Genomic DNA, 23,732 nt, shown 5'->3' on the forward strand with positions numbered 1-23,732 from the left:
CTTACATTCAGCTTTCTAAACCAATAATTTAGTTATAACAGAAAAGCAGATCAATTTTCAGATTTCCTGCTCAAGAAAGAGTCTCTTTCTATTAATCCAAGGAAGCTTGCCAAAATTCAAATAATTCTTCCAGAAATTGATTTTTCAAATATGCCATTTTTTCCATGCTAGTATCTACTGTAAAATATTCTGCATTTTGCAGGGTACATAATAAAGAGCTGATTGGAGCTGATCCTTTTTTCCCCCAGCCATCTGCTGAACATTCTGGGCCGGTAAAGCCACTGCATTGTGGTATCAAGACAACCCCAGCAATGCTGAAAACGTTAATTTAGTGGGAAACAGACTGCTGCAGCTCCACTGATAAAAGCACTAACCTGTGCTTGTGTGCGTGCTTTGGTTTACTTCCATGAGACACTTCACACAGACACTGTTATAGGTTTACTGCCTTTTAAATCATTCAGCCATTTTTATGTTTGTGGTCAGTCTCCTGAAACAGAGAGAACGTGGTGTTAAGTGCTCTATAAATGTTGATAGATTAGGTGAACCTGAGTAGAGTAGAGAGGCCACATTTACCCTCGACTGGACCAGCAGTGCTAGTGCTCAAGTGTACTTTTATTAGAGCTGGGTGAATACTGAACAGAATATTAGGCAAATTTTGAGAAATGAATCAAATAATTTATCTGACAAATACATTCTTACATTACTTACCCACTGAGGTCCATAATATACCAGTACTAATTGGAAATGTTATTTGAAATAAATTATTCAACAAACTCTCATTTGGGTTCAGTCTTAACTACAGAGCTGTGATTTATAATTATCATACACTTGCACTTCTCCGAGTGAAAACTTACAAGGGACGAGTGCCCTAGGAGTGTTTATTGGACGGTGCTTCCATGTGGCGGAACAGAATGCCACCATCAAACCACCAGACAGGTTCACAGTCAGATTTTTATTTTAAAGGATAGGAGATTGCATTTTCCAACTGGTTTTTGTGAGTGAAGCTCTGGTTTGCTCCCCCATCCTCCGGCCTACACTGCACTGTGGAGCTGGCTGGAGATGCTGTGAGGGGAGAAGGATGCTCCATCACAAGAGATGTTGTAAATTGTACATTCCACCTGTGCACCAAGCAACTGGGGAAGCGATTGTGGTTTCTAAGGCACAGTCCTCCAGCTTCCTCAAGGATGCTTTTCACTGCCCCTACTCGGCGTTGTGGCTGTAGGCCAAAATCTAGCCCTGGGTCATTCCCATCCTGAGTCTGAAACTCAGTAAACCGTAACTACATATTTGATATATGCTAATCCTCATCCTGATTTTAATTTTGCTCAGGCCTTTTTTTTTATTATTCAGTATTCACCTAGGTAACGCACTGATTGAAAACAATGGCCATTTGACTGCAAACTCCCATTGAAGACAATGGGGTTTGGCTGAATGAAAACTGAGTAAGGACCTCCGGACATGGCCATATTCTTCATAAGCTCCATATTCTTGCACTGCATGCATGACCCATGCTTGAAAATCTCTATTCATTTCAAGTGATACAAAATATTTACATCCCTTAGCAGCAGTTTGTATAAAGTTTTGCAAAATATACTTTTTCTTTGGATTTTAAAAAAAAATTGTAATGTTGTTATTTGTTTAGAAGTCTCAGCACAGACAGAGATTTGTGAAATTCAACAAGACTGGAAGCCTTCGTTTCTCAGCAATGAAGAATTCACCCAGCTGATGTTGGAGGTAAAAATGCATATACTTTTGCTATGGATGTGCACATTGTTCTAGAGCAACAATATGTCTGTGATGCCAAAAAGAGAAGAACTTTAGATTTTATTGTACTTGACCATAAAGCAGAGCCACCATGAAACAAAAAGACTGGAAACCAATACGGTTCCATGGGGTTCCATTCCATGCTTGGACACTGCAGTAACCGAAGTACTGCAGTCAATAGAAATCCACTTTTTAAAAAATGCTACACACACATATTAAATGTAATACATAAAATAAATTCAAATTATGATTTACATTTTATTGCTACAAATATAAGATAGGGAAAGAGAAAGCTTGCCATATCTCTCCTTTTTTGTATATATATTATTATTATTTTATTTAACATTTATACTGCATTGGCACCTAAAGGTCATCCATGCCACAACCCTATTGTGCTAGGTATTATAGAAACATAGAAAATGACAGCCCCTGTTGACTTGACGCCATTAATACTGCCAGTGCAATCATTTCCAAAGTTCCTTTCAAAGACATCTTTATTATAATAGGGAGCACAAGCACTTTGCAATTATATTCTATTAAATTACATTTAAATTATACCATAGGAGTTTCTAAAACTAGCAGCGATTTTTAGGGAAATGACTCAATGATGTTTGTGTAGGTTTGATATGAAATCCAAATGAGCTGCCAAAATGTAATTTTCTATCTTATAAATAACTACAGCTTTGTTAATTGTCTTTTCTGATACTAAAAATGTAAAGGTTATCTGGTTTTGGAGTGTCATTTAATAACATGTTTTCACTGCGTATTTGTTTTCTCTGCTGTGATTTATGGACGTTAGTATGAAGAAAAACGTGTGAATGGACGTGATTCACTGTATGGGTGCAGGGAGATACAAATAGTCAGCAGGAGCAACTATCCTGTCCTGGGAGTGGGTAGCTGTAAATTCTCTCTGAGGCGCCACTATTTGGTCACATTACCTTTTAGTTTTTCATGATAAGTTTTCTTCTTTTTAAATATTTAACTTCCCTTTCTGTTAATGCTCATGCTTTGAAGCAAATGGAAATAATTAACTAATAGTTTTGTTTGTTACAGCTGTTAGTTTGCATCTGTTGTATCTGTCTTGGGTTTTTCTATGGCACTCGTGAATGTTGCAGGCCAGTTTTTAAGGGACACTTCATTTGCACTTGCCTGGCATAATTGTAGATTCTCATTTCAGTGCACAGGAATTTACACACATAACTCCCTTCACATTGAATTAAAAATATTCCCTTGAGGTGGAAACAAATGAATGGACAGATGACTTGGGTTCTTCTTCGAGTGCTTGTCCCTGTGGGTACTCTCTGTGGGTTGGAATGCACTCCGTGTGCCTGAGACCGGAAGTGTCCACCAGTCCATGCCTGCACCCTACCCCACCTCCTGCTCGAAACTGAGAGTACAAGGGGTGCTGCAGACTGACCACCTCTCCAATTCCTTTCTACCACTTGTGGTCTGAGAGGGAACCCCTCAGTGTTTGCAGCTTTTTGCTAGTGTTCCCACTCAAACTTTCTTGTATTGTATTCTTAGATACAGTGGATGCCACTTGACAGCAACCCTGATATCAACAACTTCTAGTTAATAGCAACATTTTGCCAGAAACTAATCCCATCCCATCCCATCCCATCCCATCCCATACCATACCATACCATACCATACCATACCATCGACTTCAGTGTTAACAGGATTTGGATATTGGCAGTGACATGCCACTTATTGAGAACTTCTTTTAGAAGAAAGGCCCTGACTGCAGGCAGGTTTGTGAGGCTGGAGCTAGGGAAGGAAGGGCTGGGACATGTCTTCCTTGGCTTCAGCCCCGCAAACCTGCCTGTGCTCAGGGACCCCACAGGAGGCATGGGGATGGGGGCCCCACATCTCCGTCCAGTGGGGGAGCCCCTGCTGGAGTACTGATGCTGCAGGCTGGGTGGGGAGGCTGTGGGCAGGGAAAGGGGCTGCAGTCCAGATGCCAGGGTTTTCAGCTGGGAGCTCGCAGAGCTGCACGGTACCTCTCTCTGTTGCTGCCCTGCCCTCAGCTTCCCCTCCTCCTGGAAAGCCCCCGCATCCAGGCTGCAGCCCCCTCTCCCCACGGCTGTCGTGCCTGCAGGCAGGTTGGGGGCTGCAGCGAGGGAAGGTACGTCATTGCCAATATCTGATACCCCCCAGCGAGTGCACTCTGACCCCGAAAACGGTGGAGAAAAAGTACATTTGTGTTCCCACCCCATCCTGAACTCTGTAGTGGTCCAGGTCGGGGAGGCTTTAGCCAGGGTCCATGGGTGTAATTGCACCCTCAGAAATCAGACCCGAATTCACTTGCATTTGGCACAGGACCCCTATCTCAGGTTTGGTCCAGCTGGGCCAAATTTGCATGAGTGGCATTGCAGCCTGGTGTCTGGGGGCAAAGCAACAGGTTGCAATGCCTGGAGTGGGAAGCTGGGCCCAGCCCCATGGAACAGGAGCTCCCACTGTGGGGTGAGTGCAGGGTGGGTTCACTGTCCAGCCACCCTCTCCCTGGGTCTGCCCACCCCTCCTAACTGGGCTGGGATTAGGCTTGTGGTGCCAGAGCAGAAGGTGTTGCTGCAGGTGGTTGGTGCCTCCATGGAAGTTCAGTACAGTGCTCCTATTGCAGGGTACCTTCACTCTGAGGCTACATTCGCTGCAGGTCCAGGCTGCCAACGAGCATAACAAACTGCTCCAACCTAGGCCCACCCCTTCAGACCAGGATGACAAGAACTAGATCTCTTCAGTAGGAAAAACAAATTTCAGCCAGGCCCCAATTCCGGGCCATCTTTGACTACGGGAAATTGTTGCCAGACCATCTCATCAAGTGTTGCTGGATGCAGCGGATATGTTTTTTCATTCCATGGCGACTTCGGTCATCATGAGGTGCATGACTGCAATCCTCGGGGTTCCCCAAGGAGGTCCAGGCAACAGTAGAAGATCTCCCCTTGTAGGGTAACAACCTGTTTAGCGAGAAAACAGATGAGTCATTTCATTCCCTTTAGAACTGTCACACACCACTCTGCTCTTTGGGGAACTGTACCCTGGCACCCTGGAGGAAATATTCCCAGCTGCCTCCTCCATCCTGTCCCTCTGCCCTTCTGTCATCCAAGGGTCTGTGAGCCTCCTTGGAAACATCAAAGGGCGCAAAGTAGCAGGTAAATGCACCACTCTTTAGTCCCAGACTCCCACCAACAAAGGATGCTTGAGAATCACCAACAAGTCTTCGCACTGCCCTTTCTCTGCACTGCCCTTATCCCACACTCTTTGGGGGCTGCCTGGCCCCTTTCCTCCTTATGTGGCATCACATCACATTGGATAAATGGGTCCTCAACAGCTTCTCGACTGGCGACACTATCAAATTCCTGTCTTCCCTTCTCCAAAATCCCATTCCCTGTCCTTCTTCAGGGACCCTTCTCACAAGAGGACTCACACACAGGAGGAGGGCTCCCAAATCCAGCTAGATAGAGCCTGTGCCTCCTCAACTCAGGGGGAAAGGCTTTTACTCCAGATATTTCCTCATCCTCAAAAAGAAAGGGAGCTGGAGACCCATCCTACACCTCAGACAGCTGAATGTCTTCATGTGCCCATTTGAGATTCAGGATGACCACCTTGATCTTAATAATCTCCTCCCTACAGAAAGGCGACTGGTTTGCGGCTCTCAATTTGAAGGATGCCTACTTTCATATAGACATTCATCCAGGACACAGGAGATTCCTGCGCTCCACGCTGAGTCTCGAGCACTTTCAATTCAGAGTTCTTCCCTTCGGCATCTCAGCGGCCCCAAGAGGTTTCACAAAGGCACTTTCCATGGTAGCAGCAAGTCTGAATCTGTAAGACAGCCCAATATTTCCTTACCTTGATGATTGGCTGCTCACAGGTCAGTCGTATCAGGAGGCGCAGATGGCGGTCCTCTCCTGATGCAATCGCTTTTACTTCTTGGGACTTCAGGTAAATCTAGAAAGGTCCACTTCAGGCCCCACACAAGTTTTAGAATTTAACCGGGTGAATCTGAACTCGATTTTGGGCAAGGCGTACTTAAGTCAGGATACATTCCTCACGATGAGGGATCTCACCACCTAACTTCGACTCATACCCTAGATAGCAGTCCGATCCTGCCTGGTTCTTTCCAGGCCATATGAATTCCTGCATCTACATTAGTGATTCTCATCCAGGAGTCTGGGGCCCCCTGGAGGACCGCAAGTAGGTTTCAGGGAGTCCGCCAAGCAGGGCCGGCATTAGACTTGCTGGGGCCCAGGGCAGAAAGCCAAAGCCCCACCACCTGGGGCTGAAGTCTGGGGCCCCGAGGCCCACCACCGGGGCTGAAGCCTAAGCCTGAGCAACTTAGCTTCACGCAGCCTCCTGTGGTGTGTGGCCCCAGGCAGTTGCCCTGCTTGCTACCCCCTAACGCTGGCCCTGGCTTTTATATGCAGAAAAACAGTTGTTGTGGCACAGTTGGGCCGTGATTATAGCATGTTGTGGGGGGGGCCTCAGAAAGAAAAAGGTTGAGAACCACTGATCTATGTGACACCCTTCCCAAGTCTGTACCTCTGGTGTCTTCAGGCATGTTTGTGGATGGTTTACACTCCAAGTAGGGACACCCTTGACAAATGAGTCTTGCTTCCTCAGAACACCCTAATGTCATTCACCTGGTGGGAAATCAAAGACACTGTCTGCATAGGGGTTCCTTTATTCCCCTACCACCAAAAAAAGACATTAATTATGGGTGCCTCCATGCTTGACTGAAGCTAACCTGGATGACCATCTAGACCATCCTGCACTTTACAAGAAACCAAACGGCATAACAATCTTTTCAAGCTTTGGACAGTGCATGAAGCTCGCAAGAGGTTTCTTCCCTTCATCTGTATTGCACATGTTGAACTCATGTCAGACAACATGACTAAAATATTTTATATAAACCAACAAGGAGGAGTGAAGTCTGCCCCACTCTGCATGGAAGCAGTCAAACTCTGGAACTGGTTCATCCGGCATCAGATCCCCATCTCAGCAGTGCACCTACTGGCAGTAACGAACGTCTTGGCAGACAGCCTCTGCAGGCTTTTTCCATAAAGATCATGAGGGGGAGATCCACCCTTTGGCCATGCAGTACTTCTTCTGGTAGTGGAGCTCGTTCCATCCTGGGACGTCTTTGTGACCCAAGCGACCAAGAAAGTGTCTAGTATAATGCTCCTAAGCTGCCCACAGGCACAACTCCAGAGGGATTCCTTCTTATAGTGATTGGACCCACCAATGTATGCCTTCCCTCCCATTCCCTTATTCCCTGGTGTCCTCAGGAAGATCAAGCAGGTTGAGACAACAGTAATCCTGTTAGCACGTTGCTGGCCAAGACAACTTTGGTTCACCACCATCCCATAGGTGGCCTCTCGCCCATGCATACACCTGCCACCGGAGCACAGGGAGGTGCCTAACAGATACTGCTACTGAAATATCTTCTAATCTTAGGCACAAGGAGCGCATGTGCACTCACAGTGAATAACCATTGGGACCACACATCTCGAAGAATTCCAGTTATTACAAGATAAGTAACTTTCCTTTTTTGCAGACTTTTCTTGTAGGGTAGTTACCAATAGAAGATAGCACTATGATTCTTCATGAGCCGGTGCTTAGTAGATATTGGGAGGTCCTGTTGAACTGCGTGCTCGCGCTCTCTCTCTCTCTCTCTCTCTCTCTCTCTCTCTGTGCTTGGTCACCCAAACAAGTCCTAACTTACTATGTTTGGACAAGACTCTGTTTAAAAATATTCTTTGTCCAGCTATAAAAGCTTGCTTTTTGCAAGCAATGGCTCAAAAAAAAACCCCAAAGTGTATTTGACTGCAGTGAAATGGCTGCTGTCTTGATAATGACCTGATCCTGCACCATTCTTGAGAGCATGAAAGCAGAAGCTGCTAAAGTGGGACTTTGAAACAGTACACAGAAGATCAAGACTATGGAGATAGGAGAGAATGCTATCAACACTGGCAGATGTGAAATTGAAGGAGAAGAGTATGAAAGAGTTGATGACTTAGTCTATCTTGGAAGTACAATATCTGCCAAGGGCCAGCTCACTAAAGAAATGAAGGCAAGAAACAGTAAAACCAGAAGTTCATTTTCCTGTTTTTCAATCAGCTGGAAGAGTAAGAAGATGATGTATCTTGCACACTACAAAGAGATTGTACAATGCTATTGTCCTTCCAACACTACCGTCCACACCTCAGAAATGTGGCAGATGTGGAAGCACACAACAGGAAGCTGAATGGATTCCACCATGTTGTTTAAGAAGAATCCTGGGAATTCATTGTAGAGATTGTGTGAACAATGTGGAAGTGTGGTGCCCCTGGTTCAGCAGACTGTGGACTCAATAATTAGACAGACACTGCCACAGTGATTTCACCATGTTATCATGCGACCCTGTGGCAGAAGCACAAGGTACATCTTAGATTGGATTCCACCTGGAGGGAAGAGAAGGGATGGAGGACAAAGAATGACCTATCACAGGAGGATTGAAAAGGATGCTGCCAGCATGGAGACATCCTACGAAGGAATCAAACACCTTGCTCTGGACAGACAGTGATGGGAAAAATGGGTTGACTCATGTGCCAGTAGGCACAGGAGATTCTAAGTCTAAGTTTAAGCACCATGGGAATTTGGTCGTTGATTTAGAAGGGAACAGTATTAATTTATATCTGTACAATTGTAATTTTTACAGCTGAATAACCTTTGATGAGAGAGACACCATATTAATGTTAGACGGACTATTTTCAAATAAGTAAAATAAAATTATATATGCATATGTTAATTTGATTTCCCCACAGAATTATAATGTGAGTTAATTTGTATGATTTGCATCAGATATTAAATACAGACTTAATACAAAACACCTCACCATAGTAACAGGCATAACCCAGCTGCCCTGCAGTGCCACTGTTCTCCTTCCTGGGTTAATTGCTTTAATGCTTTTAGAAAATATTTTAAATGTATGACAGAAAAATATTATCTGCACCTAAATTTAACAGAACCAAACTAACTATAAGAGCTAGTGAACATAGTCTTCCACTGAGGTATAAATTATTGACCTGATTGTCAAAGGTTTGGAGCACCTGAAGATCTCATTGATGTAAGCAGGCATGGGTGCTCAGCACTTCTGGCAACCAAGACATATGTTTATTTATTGAAAAATATTGATTATTTTTTAAAATGTCTTGAATTATATGGGAATTCCTGAGAGGTGCCAGGTCACCCTGAGTTCTCATTGGAGTCAATGGGACGTAAAGGTACTGAGCATCTCACAGGATCTACCCCTAGACTGTCATGATTTGGAGGTCATGCAGTATAACATCATTAAAAGGTAATATTCCCTAGATTTGCAATAAGATCTTGCATTTAACCTATGACCTCAATGTCACAGTAATCTGGCTTTTTGCAATACACCTGCACAGTAACAGATCTCTCCAATAGCATATGTATGAGCCTTATTCTAATTAGTTAATGTTTGTAACATTTGTGTTGCTCCAATAATGATCATAGAATCATAGAAGATTAGGGTTGGAAGAGACCTCAGGAGGTCATCTAGTCCAACCCCCTGCTCAAAGCAGGACCAGCAGCAACTAAATCATCCCAGACAGGGCTTTGTCAAGCTGGGCCTTAAAAATCTCTAAGGATGGAGATTCCACCACCTCCCTAGGTGACTGGCACCAATATCAGAACTTTGATTGATAGATTTATGGATCCAGACCTGCTCCCACTGAAGTCAATGGGAGTTTTGCTATTGGCTCATCAACTTCAGTGGGAGCAGGACTGGAGCTATGAATTTAATACTGTACTTGACCAAATATTGTAAGTGCTTCTTATTTGTTTGCTTCTCCTTGTTGGAGTAGTAGATGAGGCCTTGCTTTAGATACACTTAGAAGGTTTAGCTTGAGACGGAATAGGCTATTGATTTCAGATATGGCTATGAGCAAAATATTTTTACATGATAAAATATTTTAGGGTGATATTTTCTCCGATGCAGAGGGCTGGTACAAGGCTGGTGCCCCCACTTAAATCCCAGGGCTGGAGAATCTGCTGCTGTGTGGGATTTAAGTAATGCTCAAGTGCTATATTGGCTCTCTGCACAAAGGTGAATTGTACCACTAATGAATAATCTAATACCATGATCTTTAAAATAAGTCACTCAGTTAAATCTGAAGCTAAAGCTTATTTGATCATTTCTCTTGCTTTTATTTACATGAAAGCATAGTAATATACAATGTTACATTAATACAAACAGATTAATTTTGTGGGTAATTATTATTTGAGATAGCACTGCGTCCTTTCATGATACTTTGATATTTACACAGAGCTAACTTTTTTTAATAAATTCCAAGGATCCAGGCTTAGCCATTTTGCATTATTATTAATTTAAAAACTGATATTTGAAATATTCTTGTAAGCCTTTTGTTGTCTCAGCTAGTATATTTTGCTGAACTACAAAGAACACTGTATAAGTGAGATAAGACTGTGAAATCAGAGAATTACTGTTGTGCAACTTGAGATAATGTTCCTACAACCTACTAATAATGTGGTGGTGAGGTAAAAGGTTTTGATCAATGTACAATGAGAATTACTAATAAAAGCCCATACTACTGTTAAAGAACTCTCCACTTGTGCATTTCTCTTAGGCATTAGATGGCTTCCTTATAGCAGTCACAACAGATGGAACCATTGTATATGTTTCTGACAGTATTACACCTCTACTTGGACATTTACCCGTGAGTAATTCTTGCACACTCTTTTGCAGATACAAATTATGGGTCAATCCTGTAAACACCAAAACCTGCATGTTGTGCTTATTCTTGTGAGTAGTAATCCCATTGATTTCTATGAATATTCACTCTGGGGGCAGGACTGGGCCCCCAATTTATTTCTAGCATTGGTTAAAAAGGGGGGGGAGATGAAAATGTTGTGACTTTTTCCCATCAAAATTAAAAATTTATAATTTCTAAAAATATCCAACCAGTGATCTTTGGGTTTTTTTAGTATGATTCATACACTTCAGTTCCCTGTTGCTGTGAAACATTTAAAACTAGACAAGACAAAGCTCTGAAGGATATTCTGGTGCGGAGAGGGACAATATGACCTAACTTCTTTTCCATCTTTGGTTTCTAGGAAAAATATAAAATGGTTTCTAGTTAAGGCTAAGATTTAGTCACGGGTATTTTTAGTAAAAGTCATGGACAGGTCCTGGGCAATAAACAAAAATTAATGAGAAATACCCATGACTAAATCTTCTCCTGGGGCCCTGCTGCTCTGGAGGGCCCTGAGGTGCCGCTGCTCTGGGAGGCACCTACTCCAGCAGTGGGGGCTGACTGCCCTGACAGCCCACTGCTCCGAGGCCCCTGGGGACTGCTCTCCCGACAGCCTCCAGGGCCGCTTCTCCAGCCGTCCCCGGGACTGCTGCTGCTTGGACAGTCCCCAAGGCTACCCCCAGGACTGATGCTGCTCAGGCCAGCCGCACCGGCCACTGCAGCTGCGGAAGACAAGAAGGTCACGGAAAGTCATGGAATCCGTGACTTCCGCAACCTCTGTGACAGAATCACAGTCTTACTTATAGTTGATGGGGAATAGTGCTGCTGGTGATGATGGCCTTCTGAGATGTGCACTGAAGGTCTGGTTCTACTCCATTGAAATAAAGGGCAAAACTCCTATTGACTTCAGTGGAATAGGATCAGATCCTGAACTGGTTGACTGATGTCACAAGGCTGTTGGGCTGTGAAGGTCTGCTGCTGGTCTGGTGCCTTCCAAAGGAAAGCAGGCCTTTTAAGGATTGTTCCCAGGAAGGTGGGAGTGGTGGAGCTGCTGCTCTATGTGGCTGTGTGTTGGGGGGGATTGGTTACTGGCTCTCGTGTCCCAAAGATGTTCCTGTGCTATGCTGTGTCTAGCGTGGGGAGCAGAGGAGAAGAGTTGGGTTTTTTCTGCTCCTGCTGGTGATACTGGACTGGGACAGATGGTATGATAATTAAGGCATTAATCCTCACTCATTTTTAGTAGTTCAGTCTCCATATAAATACACAGCCAGAAGCAACAGGAAGCACTTTTATTCCACATGCTTTTTTTTTTTTGCTTAGGAAAATTGTAATTATGTTTTACGCTCATTTCGCCATTCAGCCAAATATGTTAAATATATTCCATCCAACAAAATATACCTAACATATTCCACTAAACTATAATACGATGAGTAATTATTTTCTCCTTAGGTGAAACAATGTCATGAAATAAGGAGGCCTGGTGGTGAACGTAGGAATATTGCTATGCAACAGTAACAAAGTAGCTCAAGCTAAAACCACCTACTTCATTTTTCTTTAGTCCTCCACAGTGCAGGAGTTCAATAATCTTTCTGTCATTTGTGGGCAGAGAGATTGCCTCTTGCTGTCCTACGGTCTGTTGGGCCCAATGATTTCCACAGAATTTCTTCAGTTTTCAAGGTTTTTCAGATGTTTGTCTCAGTGTTAAGGAAATGCTTTTCATTGCTTTCCCCTCTACTCTTGAATCCTACTGGAAACTAGGGATCCAATTCAGGAAAACATTCCTACTCAGGAAGGGCAATTAAGCATGTGTTTAAGTCCTACTGAAGTCAATGAGACTTAAACCCTATTTCAATAAGGACGTATTTAGGCAGGTACTTAAATACTTTCCTGAATTGTGATCTAAAACTGTAAACTGGTTATTCTTTCCTCGCCCTATTAGCCTTTAGCATGATAACCTTGTCTGAAATCCAATCCCAAATATGGAAATGGATCATTATTATTTATATTGTGGTAGCTCCTAGGAGCTCTAGGTATGGATTTTGATTTTGAGTTAGCTGGGGTTGGACCTGCTTTGAGCAGGGGGTTGGACTAGATGACCTCCTTAGGTCTCTTCCAACCCTGATATTCTATGATTCTATGACTTTATTGTGCTAGGCACTGTGTAAACACAAAACAAAAAAGATGGGACACTCCCACCCTGCAGGGACCTAGAGCCCGGGCTCCAGCCTGAGCCTTGAAATCTGAACAGCAGTGAAACAGCCCCGCAGCCTGAGCCCCGCAAGCCTGAGTCAGCTGGCACGGGCCAGCTGTGGGTTTTTCTTTGCTGTGTAGACATACAGAGTGTGGGCCAGACTGTGCAGTTAAGCCAGTGGCCTATTGGTGGCATTACAGAGCCCCACCAATCCAGACGGGATTGTGCTTGAGGATGCACAATCCCTACCAAAGCTCCCCTATGAACACAAGGGGAGTTCACGTGCTGCACTGTCCCTTTGGATGGTGTAGCACTCCTCTACCGTTTGCTTGACCAGCTCTAGCTGGGACGGGGGACATAGGCAGGGGCAAAGCCATGGACCCACCTCTTCCCTGCCTCCCTTTACTGGTTTGTGCTCCTGGAGGCAGTCACTGCACATCCCAAAGCTCAGAAACTGCAATTGTGGCTGTGCTTTGCAGGTGGGAAGGCTCACTACACCCTCTCTTCCACAGTCTAGCCCTATATGATCAGCAGGGACTTCCTTTGGAATGGGTTACCTTTAGAGGTTTAATTCTAATGAAGAAAACTCAAGCTTAGGGGAACTTCACAAGTGTTAATGGAGTTACACCAGAGATGGATTTGGCCCAGCGTGTACTACTTTTGTTCAGTATAATATCTGATGATGACGATACAGAGCACAATTTTAAGAAGTGTCTGCCTAACTTGTGTACCCACTTACCTATTTTATACCAGAACAACAGCCCATGGAAGACCACAGAAAGATTCCCACTGACCTCCATAGGCTTTGGATCTGGCACTTTGTGTATTTAAGTGCCTATGGGCATGGAAAGTTTAAACAGCTGCTTATGAAAATTGGGCCTTCTGTTTGGTTTCGCAAATAAAATTCAGTCCCAATTGCGGAAAATGGCAGGTTGGTAGAGAATGAGAATTCCACTCTTTTTTTGTTTTGATCATTTGTACTTTCTTTTCTTTGCAGTGTGACGTCATGGATCAGAATTTGTTAAATTTCCTCCCAGAACAGGAACATTCAGAAGTTTATAAAATATTATCTTCTCGTATGCTTATGGCAGATTCTGCCTCATCAGATTCCCTAAAGAGTACGTTTTTTTTTATCATTCCCACTAAACAAAAAGCATGGGAGAGAGAAGATTTCTCTCTTGCAAGGGTGGAGTTTCTCTGTGATATATGTCAGTATGAATATTTTGCATCTTTAGATATATTTTCATTCATTTTGAAACAAATGTTGCCACCAGGAATGATGCTTCTGTTCAATTTCAAACTAGATTCATTGCATTTATTTACTAAAGCAAGACTGCTTGCAGCTATGTTAATTATAAAATATCGTGTCTTAGGGGAGAGCTAAGGAAAACAGGTTTGACCATGGAAATTTTAGAAAAGTTCAGTGGAAACAAATCACATCTTAATTGATGTTTGAACCTAGTACAGTTATATTCTGTCCATAGATACTCTAGTGATGCACACCTGTGTTTTACATTACATTTGAAATATGTGTAAATTAATCCGAATTTATTTTATCATTTAACTTTTTTTCATAAATAATCCTTTCACATACTTCATCTAAATTAGCTCTAAGAGTGTGGGAGGCAAAAAATATGGAACACATGACAATAGAATCTACACAATTTTTTTAAAATCTACTATATAGAAAACCCTCTGCTATTCCAATGTTAATTTTAAAAGAAATTGACAGTTTTCCCCCCAAACAGAAGACATGAAAAATCTGTGAATTATGGAAAGAAAAACCGAAATAAATAAGGGTTTTAAATTAAGGGCCTGATTCTGCACTCCATTATACCAGGTTTATGGCAGTGTAATTCCTTTAATAAAATTGGCATAATGGAGTGGAGAGTCAGGCCCTAATTCTGCAAATCAGCCATGAGAAAAAAATCTGTTAGGAGTGTTGAACATTCTGGATTTATTTAGGGTTCTTTTCACAGAGGCTTCAATCCTGCAATTAGCATGCTGGTGGACTGCGCTCAGTGGGGCTCTGAGCGAGTGTAGTCATACACAACTAGTTGCAGGATTGGGACCAAATTTTCCACTCGTGTTTAGTTTAAATAGCCTATTTATTTATTTCTCCTTTTTCTAACAATCCAGCTGACAATGATTTAGAGTTTTACTGTCATCTTCTGAGAGGAAGTTTGAACCCGAAGGAATTTCCAACATATGAATACATAAAATTTATAGGAAATTTTCGGTCTTACAGCAATGGTAAGCCTTAACTTTTGTGTGAATGAATGTTACTAAACATTTTATCTGTGCAAAAAAAATATATGTGGTTACATAGAACCGACAGACTTTAACTGAAAAGGTTATTTCTAACGTTATGGGGTGAATTTTAGTTCACATGGAAGTTAGCAACTGATTAGTAACCGCCAGATGTATATCGGTAAAGTCAGTAGCTGTGTAAATTCTCCCTGTCAATGCACTTCACTTCTAGATTGTGACCCCAGTTATCCTGTTCTGGGTATCTGCTACCTTTGTCTGATGGTGAAAGGCTTGGGAACAGTTTGATTACATTGACTAACACTAACAATGGATAAAATTAAGATCCCTAAGCTCACTTTCACCTCTGAAAATTTGACTCCTCGCAGGCTCCATTGCTGAAAAAAACTACTGAACTTTCCCCTTCACCACCTCTCCAGGGAATTGTTGTTAAATGTTGTAGCACTTCATGACAAAGCGTATGATATTGTAGGCTCCCACGAAATCCCAGCCATGTTGTTAGATTTGCCCCTTGTGCCATTGCGGCCACTAAAGCATTTAGACTGGATCCTCTGAGATGCCAAGCAGGCTCAACTCCCATTGACTTCAGTGGTGGTTGGGGTCACTGAGTACCTCAAAGGAGCAGATCTATGAATCCCAAACTGTTCAGTTTTGCATTCCGTCCCCAGTACCCTGTACTTATAGAATAAGAAGGGTAGAATTAAATTCAGCAAAAACCTTAATACAGTATATTCAGACTGAGGAGATAATTTTTCAAGGGATGAAGAATAATTTGTATGTAATGTGTTTTAACAAATAGGTTGCTATACAGCTATTCAGAGAAAGAAAAGAAACACTTCATTATTACTTCTTCTTCCCCTGCCCTGCAGAGTTTGCCTTAGATATTTTGTCTGAATTCCAAAGAGTAGTATTTCAGAAGTTGCTGTTATTGTTCCAAATGGGTCATCCTCTGCAAAAATTCCTCACTATGCTTTCCAAAAGCCACACACCACATTATGAAAAGCTTTCCTGCCCCATTTAACTTTCTGGTCTTGATCCATATGATTAAAACAGAAATGCACATACAGCATGGTAAAATGTATTTCTTACTTAGTTACATGTGATTTGTGGGTTTATTCATATAAAAACATAAAACTGCCTTTCTATTTTCTATGTTTATTCTCTTTACTGTGCTGAATGACGTGAAATTTAGCAGAATGACATACACACAAACTGAGCTGTGTAGCTTTCTAGAACAGAAGCTTGATTTCCAGTGATGACGCATAAGGATACATTTCTTACTTGGAGAGTTTTTGATCAATTGATCTACAGAGATTCTCAACTTTTCTCCATTCATGATCCTAAAACTGCCCTCTATTTTCCTACCATGACACCATATATCAGCACACAGACATAGCTCTTTAATAAGGGGCAGTTGCTATTGTTCAGAAAAATAACTTTTTAAAAGTCTGTCCCTGGAAAATTCTCCCCTAGTTTAGTGTGTTAAAAGGTTCTCTCTAAGGGCCTGATTTGATGTCCATTAAAGTCAACGGGAGTATCTCCATAGATGTTCATTGGCATTGACTCAGACCTCAAATGCACCAATTTATAGCTTTCATATGTTGGCAGGTATTGTTTTGTGCTTTAATTCATTTTTGTTCTTCGTCTTTTTTTTCCTTCTGACCTAGCTAAAATTTAAATCCAGGCAGGTTCCAGCATTAAAAACGCCAGAACTTTCCCCTTCACCTTTCATGGCCCCTTTTTCTAAATCTCTCCCTCCGTTCTTCTCCCTTTCATCCTCTCATCTGTCTCAGATCCTTCTGGTTGATAGGTGGAGTTTTGCCTCTCTCTGTCTCCACTTGGCAAGATTTCATCTCTTGGAATCTTTCTTTTTCTTCCATATGGCAGAGATGTGGGATCGGGAAAATGCCACCCACCTACTTCAAACTATGGGATCAGTGGTGATTGGGAAGCAGGAGAGCACAGGTTGGAGATAATAGGAGTGGCCCTATCTCCTCCAGAGGCTCTGTTGACCTATTGATCAGCTGGAGGAGGAGAGAAGATGATTGGTCTCTTGCTTTTCCCTTTAACTGATTTAAACCTTAGCCTGGGTCCTTAGGCGTCTGTTTTTCTTGTTTCAGCAGCCCTGCCTCGCCTCCCCTTAACTGTGGGTTTGGAGCTGTGTTTAGCAGATGCTGTGGTTCTGACTGATTGCCTGTTTTAGGGAGTCACCAGGGAATTTCTTAGTTCCATTGGGATCAAATTGGCAGAGGCCTGATGGGCTTTTTTGCCTTCCTCACAGCCTCCTGGAGGCACAGTTAGGTTAAATAGTCATAGAATTTAGTAATTACAGACGTCCCCCCAGGGTACTGGTAATACTTGATAGGGTTGTTAGTTCTTCACAGGTTTCTAGGATGGTTAAAAAGATAAATGGGCCAGTTCTCAGAAGTAAAAGACCTGAGAATTTGCTGACAGGCCTTGTGCTCATGGGATAGGGGTGCTGTGGATGTGGGCTTGTGTGTATGCGAAAGGATTCAGAAGAGGAATCTGAGTCATAGGGGTAGGCTGTGGAGAGTCTACCCCAAGTTATGGGTTGTATGGTAGGAGCCCTGTAACCTCCACATTGGAACCACTTAAAATGCCTGGTATGTGAGAGTATAGGTGACAGGTGGGTAGCTCCCTCCCCCTTTGTGCTAAGTTTAATAAAGTTGTGGCTGTTTAAAATCCATCCAGTGTCTGTTCTCATTCACCGACATCTGTGTTAAGGGGAGAACTGCAGCATTCTCTTCTTGATTTTGGTTGGCCTCTGAGTTGTTAGAGGGCCCAGCAGCTTCAGTGCCATTGAGTTTTTGGTGTGAACAGAAGTGTGCTGGGTTTCCTGCTGTGCTCCGTGGGAGAAGGCTCAGTAAGGCAGGAGCGGTGCTCCCAAGATTCAGGCTCTACTGCTTGGCAAAACTCTTTTCTGTTCCTTGGCAGGCTACCAAGCTGTTACTTCCCTGGTACAGAGGGAGCTGTATGTGATTGCCAGATGGAAATGGTAGAATTATCAATAGTAATACAGAAAAGGCAGAAGTGTTCAGTACATATTTCTGTTCTGTATTTGGGAAGAAAATAGGTGATGTAGTGTCATATGATGGTGATAACAATCTTTCCATTCCACTAGTATCTTGGATGTTAAACAGCAGCTGCGACAATGAGACATTTTTAAATAAACAGGTCCAGATAACTTGCATCCAAGAGTTTTAAAAGAGCTGGCTGATTAGCTCGCTAGACCATTAATGTTGATTTTCAATAAGGCTTGGAGCACTGTGGAAGTTCCAGAAGACTTGAATAACACTAATGTTGAGCCCATATTTAAAAGGGGCAAACAGGATGACCAAGGCCTGTCAGTATGACATTGATCTCAGGCAAAATAATGGAGTGACTGATACGGGACTCTATTAATAAAGAATTAAAGGAGAATAGAATAATTAATGCGAGTCAACATGGGTTGGTGACTTGGAAGAAAACATAAAATCATCACTGATAAAGTTTGCCAAGCATACAAAAATTGGGAAAGTGGTAAATAATGAAGAGGACAGGACACTGATTCAAAGTGATCTGGATCGCTTGGTAAACTGGGCGCAAGCAAATATGTTTTAATGGGGCTAAATGTAAATGAGTATATTAGGAACAAACAATGTAGGCCATACTCACAGGATGGGGGATTCTATCCTGGGAAGCAGTGACTCTGAAAGAAATTTGGGGATTATGCTGGATAATCAGCTGAACATGCGCTCCCAGTGCAACTTTGTGGCCAAAAGGGCTAATGTGATCCTTCGATGCCTGCATAGGGGAATCTCGAGTAGGAGTATTTGGCACTGGTGTGACTGCTTCTGGAATACTGGGTCCAGTTCTGGTGACATAATTCAAGAAGGATGTTGATAAATTGGAGAGGGTTCAGAGAAGAGCCACAAGAATGATTAAAGAATTAGAAAACATGCCTTATAGTGAAAGACTCAAGGAGCTCAATCTGTTTAGCTTAACAAAGAGAAGGTTAGGGGGTGATTTGAACACAGTTTATAAGTACCTACACAGGGAACAAATATTTGATAAATTGTCTTGTCAGTGTGTCACGCAAAGGTATAACACGATCCAATGGCTGGAAGCTGAAGTTAGACAAATTCAGACTGGAAATAAGGTGTAAATTTTTAACAATGAGGGTAATTAACCATTGGAACAATTTCAAGGGTCATTGTGGATTCTTCATCACTAGCAATTTTAAAATCAAGCTTGGATGTTTGTCTAAAAGCTCTGCTCTAGGAATTATTTGGGGGGAAGTTCTGTGGCTTGTGTTACACAGGTCAGACTAGATGATCACAATGGTCCCTTCTGGTCTTGGAATCTGTGAATCTATGAAACAGTAGGCCGTGCTGTTTGGTTGGTGCTGTTCCCTCAGCCCTGCAGGAGCAGGAGTGTAAGGGAAACACAACAGCTTCAGTGACCGACTCAGATTGCTCTGTAGCTCACCATGGGGTTGAGACCTGCTGGTCTAATGATTAATTATTCTTTTTTCCATTAAATAAATACCAGTTTTCCAGCCAGTTTCCCTTTTTCTGCCAACCACACGTTGGCACCTCAGCAGGATGCGACGTCAGCACTCCTGGACAAAATGTCCAGGATAGAGGGGTGTGAGGAGTGGGAGGGGAGAGAGATTCCAAAGAATTGCACTGTGGTGCTCTTCCCCGGCCCCAGAATCTGTCTTTGAAAGTTGTTCTTGAAGGGAAAAATAATAAAGCTAGGAATAGGAAAACAATTAGCCAAGTACACTGGGAAGGAAGAAGAAAAAATGAAGCTTAATTAGCAAAGATAATTCCTCATGAATGCATGCAAGAATGTTTTTCCTTGTAGCATTTGACAGCAGTGAACATGTTTTTACGCATGGGGACTTGGTAGAGGATGTTCTTCCTTTAGTAAAGATCTCTTATTTTTTTTAGTCGTTTGATGCCGTTTCTGACCTAAGTTTTTAGCAACTTGTTTTGGCTCTTTCTGGGAAATATTCACTGAATGTACTCTGACCTCATGTTTCTACTACATTAATATGAGTTCCCCTTCAGCTTATTTCATGCAGGCTGTATCTGATCAGAATATGTAATTGTTAAGTTCTGATTCATGTAATGTCAGACACATTCATGATAGGAACAGTCAGTCTAACAAATCTTTTCCATGTTTCCTTTTCATTTAACCTTCATTAAAGTTGGAAGTTTCACTAGATCCATGTTGCCTCACATACTCTTATTCAAAACTTTTTTTAATAAGTCACTAATTTTCTTTCATGTGACCTTCCCTGAAGTATCTGCTCATTAACCTCAAAGGTGCATTTATTATTTTTAATTATTTATATTACAATAGTGTGTAATACCCCAACTGAGATGAAAGCCCCATTGCGTTGGGCACTGTACAATCACACATCTCCTGATTCCCACTCCAATGCCAAATACACCTAGGCCATGCTGCGTCCCTAGGAGATATGTTTGGTCTTAGAGCAGCATGTAAAGATGGACTTTAGTGATCTAATTCTGAAGGTTGAGATTTTCGAAGCCAACTAGAGGTTTTACTCACACAACCCTCACTAATTTCAGTGGCATGTCTGGCTAAATCCCCTAGTCAGCTCTGAGTCTCAGCCATGAGCTTTTTTGTTTTGGTACCTTGGAGATGCTACAGAGACCCTTCCATATAATACAGTGCAGACACCTTGCATGCAACAGGCTGATTGTTTGACAATTATTTTCACTTTTCAATGATCCAGATCATATACCCATGGCTCCACCCATGTAACGGTCCTCCACTCGTTGAACATCCCTCCTACACGCAGAAGGAAGGCTCAAGACACCTTCCTAGCACCTTGTCCCCACCCCTATGCCCCAACTGAGTGGAAGGGGCTTTGTGAGGTCTGGAGTCCATGCAGCAGGGAAGGGAGGGAGGCAGGACGGAGATGCTTATGGCTCAGTGGAAATTACCCAGAAAAGTTAATATAGCCAAAGGCACGTATTCACTCTTCTACAGATCCCCTTACCCCAGGGCCTCAGGGACTAGCCACAGACAGAGGGGATCCCTGGCAGCATAGCTGTAATGGAGCTGGGCTGACAGAGAGGAAACGGGGTGCTGGGAGCCAGAACTGTAACACAGGAACACTAGGTTTGGAGGCAGGTTCCATGGCTTTGACCACAGAGAGACAAACCCTGATCCCTGATGATGTGCTGTGAGGCAATCTCTGTGACTGTGTCTTCACTGCAGAGTTAATTTAGCTCCAGTGGAGTCACCTCCTCTCAAATTAGCCTCGCTTGAGTGAGAGTGACCTCACTGTCTGAGCAGCACAGAGTGATTGTGTTGACAGCTGACAAATTGCGCTAACTTAAGCTGTTGCCTGTCTCCTCTGATGTGCCAGACACGTGTTTGTGTGTGTGGATGAGACTCGAGTTAGGGGCAACACTCGAGTGATAACTTGAGTTAACTCTGCAGTGAAGACAAGCATTGTAAGGAAGTGCTTCTGAGCATAGGCGTCGACTCCGTGGGTGCTCTGGGGCTGGAGCAACCACAGGGAAAAATTGGTGGCTGCTCTACACCCACCGGCAGCTCCCCACCCCACCCCCCTACCCCAGCTCACCTCACCTCCGCTCCGCCTCCTCAGTGGTGTAGCCAGCTTCTAAGAGGAGGGGGAGCAAACATAAAAAAGCCCCCCCCCCTTGGCTCCTCCTCTGGCCGCACCGCCCCTTCCCCCCCCATGGGTCCTCTGGCCCTGCCGTGCCACCCCCGTGGCCCCCCCCCCTCGCTCCTCCGGCAGCGACTGCCGGTCACCATTCTGCGCCCTCCCCGCTCCTCTGGCCGCGCCCGCCGCCCCCCCATGGCTGCCGGCTGTGCTGCGGGCCGCCAGCCAGCGCCCCCCCTCGTTCCTCCGGCCACGGCTGCCGGCCGCCAGCCTGCGCCCCACCTTGCTCCTCTGGCCGCAGCTGCCGGCCGCACTGCGGGCCGCATGCTGCGCCCCCCGCTCCTCCGGCCGCGCCCCCCCCGCTTCTCCGGCTGTGCCCGCTGCCCCCCCATGGCTGCCGGCCGCCAGCCTGTGCCCCCCCTCACTCCTCCGGCCGCTTTTGGAAAGGCGCCGCTTATGGAACGTGCTGAGGGGAAGCGGCTGCTTCCCCTGCACCCCGCTAGCTACGCTACTGCGCCTTCTCCCCTGAGCATGCCGCTGTGTCCTGCTTCTCCCCCCCCCCCTCCCAGCACTTACGCTGCAAAATAGCTGTTTCGCACGGCAAGCCTGGGAGGGAGGGGGGAGATGGGGGAACGCAGCGTGCTTGGGGGAGGAGCTGGGGTGGGGATTTGGGGAGGGGTCCAATAGGGGCAGGGAGGGGCGGAGTTAGGGTGGGGACTTTGGGACAGGGGTGGAGTTGGGCGGGGCTGGGGGTGTGAGTACCCACCGGCGCAGAAAAAAGTTGGCGCCTGTGCTTCTGAGTCCACTGTTTCTCCAGATTAGCTCTTTAAATGTTAACAGGCTTCAACGACAAAAGATTTTTAAAATACTTTAGGATTTCTGGGAGCCAGCAGGGGAAGATGCCTACCTAGGCTTGGAGCTCCTGCTTGACACCCCTCCCCCCCTTAAAATCTGCCAACATCCGCTGTACTAAGGCTACAGTTTTTAATCTCTGACTGCACCTTTTACTCAACCCCCCCCCCCCAACACACACACCTTCTACATACTAACCAATTATTTTTTAGTAATAGGTGGTTTGGTGAGCTCTGTTATTAACAATGAAATAAAATTGATTACAATCTGTGATCGTGCACCTGTGGTATTGCAAGCTGTTGTCTCCTGAAAAACAAGGGACTACCAGAAGATGGGGGTAAAACTCCTCTTTACTACTTGACACACAATTTAAAAAGTGTGTGGGGAAAAAGAATTTTTTTCTTTGAGACGAACAACAACCCTTTGGTCTAGTGAGCAACACTTCCAAGGCATACTTAAGGGGTAGGATGATATTCTATTTCTCCCACATAAAGAGAGCCAAACAAGCTGAGCTGGTGAATTTAATGGAAATGCTCAAGGAGGCAGACCTCAACTATGCTTATTCACCCACTTTGGTTAAACTCCAAGAGGCGACCAGTGTCAGATATGACTGGTTTGAATTTGCACAGGCTGAATTTGCTTTGGTTAGACTGAAACAGATGTACTGGGAATCTGGCAATAAAGCTGGGTAATTATTAGCACGTGGCCTTACAATAAAATCACTAAAAGCTAAAAATCAATTCAATTCACTCTAGTCAGGGCCAGAGTGTCACTGGTCATTAAAGAATTAATGAACAATTCTCCAAACTTTACCAATGCTTGTATTTAGAGGAAGACCGCCCCATCAACCAGTTCTTTGAGGAATACACCCAACATCTGCAACTCCCCCAACTAACAGAAGAACACTAAATTTGGCTTGATTTCTTATTACATTCCTCTGAAATTATGGCTGCTGTAAGCAACAGGAAATCAGGTATGGCCCTGGGCCTAGATGGCTTTCCAGCTGAATTTTATGCCCAGTTCAGACACCCTGGCTCCCAAACTGACCGAATTATATACAGAAGCTTTTGTTAGAGGAACCCTTTCCCTCTCAGTGAATGAAACCTTATCTCAGTCACTCTTAAGTCTGGAAAAGATGCTCAGGAATGTAAACCAATATCCTTAATCAACTCCAACATTAAAATATTGTCTAAAATCCTAGCTGGACAATCAGAAA

General features: G+C 43.8%; 1 protein-coding gene across 1 annotated transcript in view; it reads left to right on the plus strand.

Annotated features, from left to right (window-relative positions):
• NPAS2 (neuronal PAS domain protein 2) overlaps positions 1-23,732 on the plus strand; it is a 92,050-nt gene that overhangs the window by 10,857 nt on the left and 57,461 nt on the right. The window contains exons 3-6 of the mRNA XM_065408342.1: positions 1,643-1,734; positions 10,413-10,502; positions 13,727-13,847; positions 14,869-14,982. Coding sequence (XP_065264414.1) covers positions 1,643-1,734; positions 10,413-10,502; positions 13,727-13,847; positions 14,869-14,982 — 417 coding nt within the window. The remainder of the gene's footprint in view (positions 1-1,642; positions 1,735-10,412; positions 10,503-13,726; positions 13,848-14,868; positions 14,983-23,732) is intronic.

Source organism: Emys orbicularis, chromosome 1 (assembly GCF_028017835.1).
Source record: "Emys orbicularis isolate rEmyOrb1 chromosome 1, rEmyOrb1.hap1, whole genome shotgun sequence".
In the NCBI taxonomy this organism is placed as follows: Eukaryota; Metazoa; Chordata; order Testudines; family Emydidae; genus Emys; species Emys orbicularis.